This window comes from Agrilus planipennis, unplaced genomic scaffold (genome assembly GCF_000699045.2).
Source record: "Agrilus planipennis isolate EAB-ADULT unplaced genomic scaffold, Apla_2.0 scaffold2, whole genome shotgun sequence".
Lineage (NCBI taxonomy): Eukaryota > Metazoa > Arthropoda > Insecta > Coleoptera > Buprestidae > Agrilus > Agrilus planipennis.
In genome coordinates this window covers 941,994-946,224 of record NW_020442464.1, presented here as the reverse complement: position 1 = coordinate 946,224, position 4,231 = coordinate 941,994, and the positions used below count along the sequence as shown (strand labels likewise).

Here is a 4,231-nt window from a genome sequence, read left to right as displayed (position 1 = left end):
AATAAAAAAAAAAGGTATTTAATCACTCTTTTGGACTTACTATCATGACTATTGGTTTAAGTTGTAGTATCTACGGATAGTGGTAGTGGCTCATTTAGGCCATCTAAAAAAATTTATAAATTATAAATGATTTATATAAAGAAACCAGTTATAGTTTTTTATTATTTTTATTATTAAATGAACTCTGCATAATTTAAGCTATAAATTCATAAGGAATTGGAGCCAACCAAATAGGTTCCTCTTTTCCACTGACTATATGTGCTGGTTTTGGTTGAGCAGGTTGTCTCTTAAGAGAAACCCTTATTTTCTTTTCTTTAGCTTCCTTGCGGAGTTTTTCGTTTTGCTTGACACGTTGTAAAAAGTCTTCTCGACACTTAGAGTGGTTAATATGTTCAATGCGAATATTGATCCTCTTTGGAATAATCCTTCCTCTTACCCGCTTGTTTACTATAACTCCCAATGCATGTGCAGTTACGTTGAAAACTCTTCCAGTTTTACCATGGTAAACTTTGTGTGGCATTCCCTTTTGTACTGCACCATTCCCTTTGATATCAACAATATCTCCCACTTTGTATATTTTCATATAAGTGGATAACGGAATTGTGCCATGCGTTCTGAATTTGCGGGCAAACAAATCCCTCGTACCACGACGATAACCTTTTGAATTCGTCATTTTGTTAAACTAAAAATATAAGAAATAGATAATGTAGAAGTTTTTCAAGTTTAATTTTTAGGTTAAACTATGGATGATAAGAAAAACATGGTAAAAAATATAAAATATTTAACGAAACACATATCTAATTCATTTTGTACGGATTAAGCATATGTTACATTAAGTTAAAAGTGAAATTTCAATAAAAATAACTTACTTTCCCAACACTCTACACGTGCAAAGCAAAAGAAATTCTATGGAATCGGAATACTAAAAAGGCGAACATCATTCATTGATATCTATCAAAATTAACATCGTTACTGTTAATGCCAACATAGTCTCTAAAAATATAACTGGTATATACAGGGTGTGAATAAAAACACCTGAATTCATCAAACCAATTTAATATTAATTAAAATATTCTCCAATTTTACATTGAAATAATAATAAATGAAAATCTTAATAGCAGTTTTAGAATAGTCCAACAATAAATTTTATGACATAAAGTAAAGGTTTAATAACGGTGTTATTGCGGCGTTTCAGTAAAACTTATATTTTTTATAAAAAAACAAAAATTAATAATAAAGATTTAAAATAATTATTATTAGCTTTCTATAAGTATACAATCATCATCCACATCTTCATCTATGCATATCCAAACGTCAGATTCATCTTTTCCTCGGGGAACTAGTGCAGCTGCTTTTTCTCCAACAACTTCTATTACAGAATTATCATTTTCTACAATCTCGATATTGGAGAGTTGTTTTGGTTTTTTCCATTTATTTTCTTGTGTTGTCCAGGTGTTCAAGGTACCTATTAATGCATTCACAGTATCCTCTTGTATTTCAGAAAATAATGTAGAAGAAAAGTCTGCAACTTCATCTTGATCCCTAAAAACAGTAGTGTAATAAAAATTGATCTTCTTTAAAGAAAAATAAAATACCGTTTCACGGTATCTTCTTCAAGCGATTTTTTGATGAAATCTATAACTTCAGCTGCTCTTTTGGCAGCCTTTTCTGTATACTGAATAACACAGTGCTGGTTAAGTGTTGTACTTCCTCCTAAATGTAATGTACAAAGTTCCTTATATGCATTGAGGCCAATATTTAAATGTGCTTCAGCAACATTTTCTTCTAAAAGTGTTGGATCAGCAAGTAGCACTTCTCTAATAAAATAAAAATTTGAATTCAAAGAGCCTACTGTAAAGAAAGTAAAAGAACACTTACCCTTCATTAAAAACTGCATAGGAAACACAAATGGGATGATGATGTAAAACTGTTGGCACAGGATCACGCTGTGAATAGGTGTGGACAATTATTTCTTCTCCATCACTTGTCACATCTGGTCTTCGGTAATGAGCAAGTGCTGCTATTGCTGCAATTGAGGCACAATCCACAATATTGCCTTCATGACTTAAAATATTAACATCAACTCTAAATAACCAAACCTGTATTTGATATATATAAATATTTTAAAATAAAATAAAATATTTTTTTAACAAACACCAACCTTTTCATTTACTTTTATACAAAGTGATTCAAGGTCTACAGCCTTAGAATCTTTTATACACTTCTCCAATATCCTATTTATTTGAACAGACATATCTGTTTGTCTTCCAGGTTCAAAATGTGCTGCAGCCATTGGATTTAACTCTACATTGATATTAATTATTCCCTCACTTGGTCTGGCAGAATTTGGCTGCTGAATTTCACTAGATACTTGTGCTAATGCACTAAAAATACAACTATCATTCAATAAAAGTAAAAAAAATATTATAAACTAACCATGTTTGTCCTAACGCTACATAACAACAGCCCCAGTCTTTCCCAAACTGAATTTTTATATTTCGAAACTCATCAAAAGCTCGTCCGTCTAATCTCTAAAAGTAAGTGTATCATTAAAATGCACCTTCACTGTTAAGATTACTTACTGTGTAGTTTGAAAGAGCTTTTAATAAAAAATTCTTTTCACAAGTAGCTACAGGCGATTCTCTAACTTTGGCCATGTCGTGTATTTCCCGAAATCATTGTTTTATAACTGGTTATTACATAATTAAGTTCTTACGTGTATTTCAAACTACACTTTTATCTTATTACCCCAGAAATACCAATTATATTAAAAATTAAAACATGATAAAAACGTATATTAAAAGTTCATTTATTAAGGTTAGTGTCTATATCAGATAAGATGTCTATCTATGATGCCTATAAACACCACAGATGGAAGATAAATATACAAATCCATAGAATAACAGTAATGGTAAGATTCTTATTTAAGGCCTGTGCTATGGTCAAGATCATAAATAATACTATGCTATATTAATATTCTAATAATGTGGTAATAAATAATAACAAAACTACATAAAAGCTATACTAACAATAANGTAATATACCCACCACCAAAAAACAATTGTATGAATGGCGGGTTCGAGCTTCTAATTGGTGGTTGATGCGTTGTTGTTTGCCGTTCGAGGTTTTGGTTAGTTTACGTCAGTTTTATGTTTTAATAATTATTTGTTACAGAAAAGCGGCATTTTCACGTATTTAAACAGTACTGACGTTAAATAATGGTTACTGTAACCTTAGACAAATTATATGATAATTACGATGTGCTTTCAGATGCTAAAGATAAAATTTCAGAGGTTAGTTTGGGAATCACACGAAGTTTTATATTTAAATTCTATCATAAAATTTTCATTTTAGTATTCAAAAGAATACCAAGAGGCTATAGAAGGCACCAAGGGGGATGAAAAAACAAAGAAATTGTCAGCACAGATTATTTCGAAGTTTTTTAAATTTTTTCCTGATCTTCAAAGTAAAGCTATTGAGGCAATATTTGATATATGTGAAGATGACGATTCATCAGTATATGAATAGACCTAATGTGTTGATAAAATTGTACTCAAATTCTGATATTTTAGATTCGAATTGCTGCTATGAAAGCATTGCCCTCATTTTGTAAAGACTCCAAAGAGCATGTGGTTAAAGTGGCTGACATACTAGCACAGTTGTTACAATTGGATGATCCACAGGAATATAATGTGGCTGCTAATTCTCTTTTACAGATATTTAAGGATAATCCCATCCTAGTAATTAAGTGCATTTTTAAACAAATTAATGGCAATGACAATATTGTAAGAGACAAGTGTATCAAGTTTTTAGTTTCAAAAATTAAAATTTCTGATAACAATATCATCACACCAGAAGTAGAAGATATCATTATTCAAGAAACTAAAAAAGTTTTGCAGGTATGTGTAAATATATTGTAAGAATTGAAGAATAGAAACTGTAATACACATATTGTTATACAGGATTCAACAGCTGAAGAGTATATTAATTTGATGCCATTTTTAATATCGACACGTTTAAGTAGTACTCAAGCTGGTCAGCAAGAACTTGTAGATATTGCAATAGAACAAGCAGAATTGGACGAAGAATTAGATCCTTTAGATAAAGAAAGTAATAATGTGGACCGTCTAGCAACATGCATAAAATTTGTCTTGCCATTTTTCTCAGTAAGCATTTTTATATTACCAGTTGAAAAATAAGAATCTTATTATATATATATATATATAAGTGC

General features: G+C 30.4%; 3 protein-coding genes across 3 annotated transcripts in view; 1 reads left to right on the top strand and 2 right to left on the bottom strand.

Annotated features, from left to right (window-relative positions):
- Window positions 1-161: 161 nt before the first annotated feature.
- On the bottom strand, window positions 162-959 carry LOC108740204 (60S ribosomal protein L21). Its single transcript, XM_018474472.2, has 2 exons — window positions 870-959; window positions 162-682 (listed from the first exon to the last, which is right to left on the bottom strand). The coding sequence occupies exon 2, from the start codon at window positions 671-673 to the stop codon at window positions 194-196; it is 480 nt and encodes a 159-aa protein (XP_018329974.1). The 5' UTR covers window positions 674-682; window positions 870-959; the 3' UTR covers window positions 162-193.
- A 268-nt stretch (window positions 960-1,227) lies between these two features.
- LOC108739888 (exosome complex component RRP45) lies at window positions 1,228-2,856 on the bottom strand. Its single transcript, XM_025980939.1, has 6 exons — window positions 2,583-2,856; window positions 2,437-2,531; window positions 2,162-2,384; window positions 1,879-2,099; window positions 1,596-1,817; window positions 1,228-1,542 (listed from the first exon to the last, which is right to left on the bottom strand). The coding sequence occupies exons 1-6, from the start codon at window positions 2,655-2,657 to the stop codon at window positions 1,257-1,259; spliced, it is 1,122 nt and encodes a 373-aa protein (XP_025836724.1). The 5' UTR covers window positions 2,658-2,856; the 3' UTR covers window positions 1,228-1,256.
- Window positions 2,857-3,071: 215 nt separating this feature from the next.
- Window positions 3,072-4,231, top strand: part of LOC112906595 (apoptosis inhibitor 5 homolog) — a 12,139-nt gene continuing 10,979 nt past the window's right edge. Inside the window, exons 1-4 of the mRNA XM_025980995.1 lie at window positions 3,072-3,293; window positions 3,355-3,516; window positions 3,573-3,899; window positions 3,963-4,195. Of these exons, the coding sequence (XP_025836780.1) occupies window positions 3,219-3,293; window positions 3,355-3,516; window positions 3,573-3,899; window positions 3,963-4,195 (797 nt within the window). The 5' untranslated portion in view covers window positions 3,072-3,218. The remainder of the gene's footprint in view (window positions 3,294-3,354; window positions 3,517-3,572; window positions 3,900-3,962; window positions 4,196-4,231) is intronic.

Coding starts and splice junctions, on each gene's coding strand:
- LOC108739888 (XM_025980939.1), bottom strand. CDS start 2,657: ATGGCCAAAGTTAGAGAATCGCCTGTAGCTACTTGTGAAAAGAATTTT. Junction 2,532..2,582: donor AAGCTCTTTCAAACTACACA/GTAAGTAATCTT, acceptor ACTTACTTTTAG/AGATTAGACGGACGAGCTTT. Junction 1,818..1,878: donor TATGCAGTTTTTAATGAAGG/GTAAGTGTTCTT, acceptor TTATTTTATTAG/AGAAGTGCTACTTGCTGATC.
- LOC108740204 (XM_018474472.2), bottom strand. CDS start 673: ATGACGAATTCAAAAGGTTATCGTCGTGGTACGAGGGATTTGTTTGCC.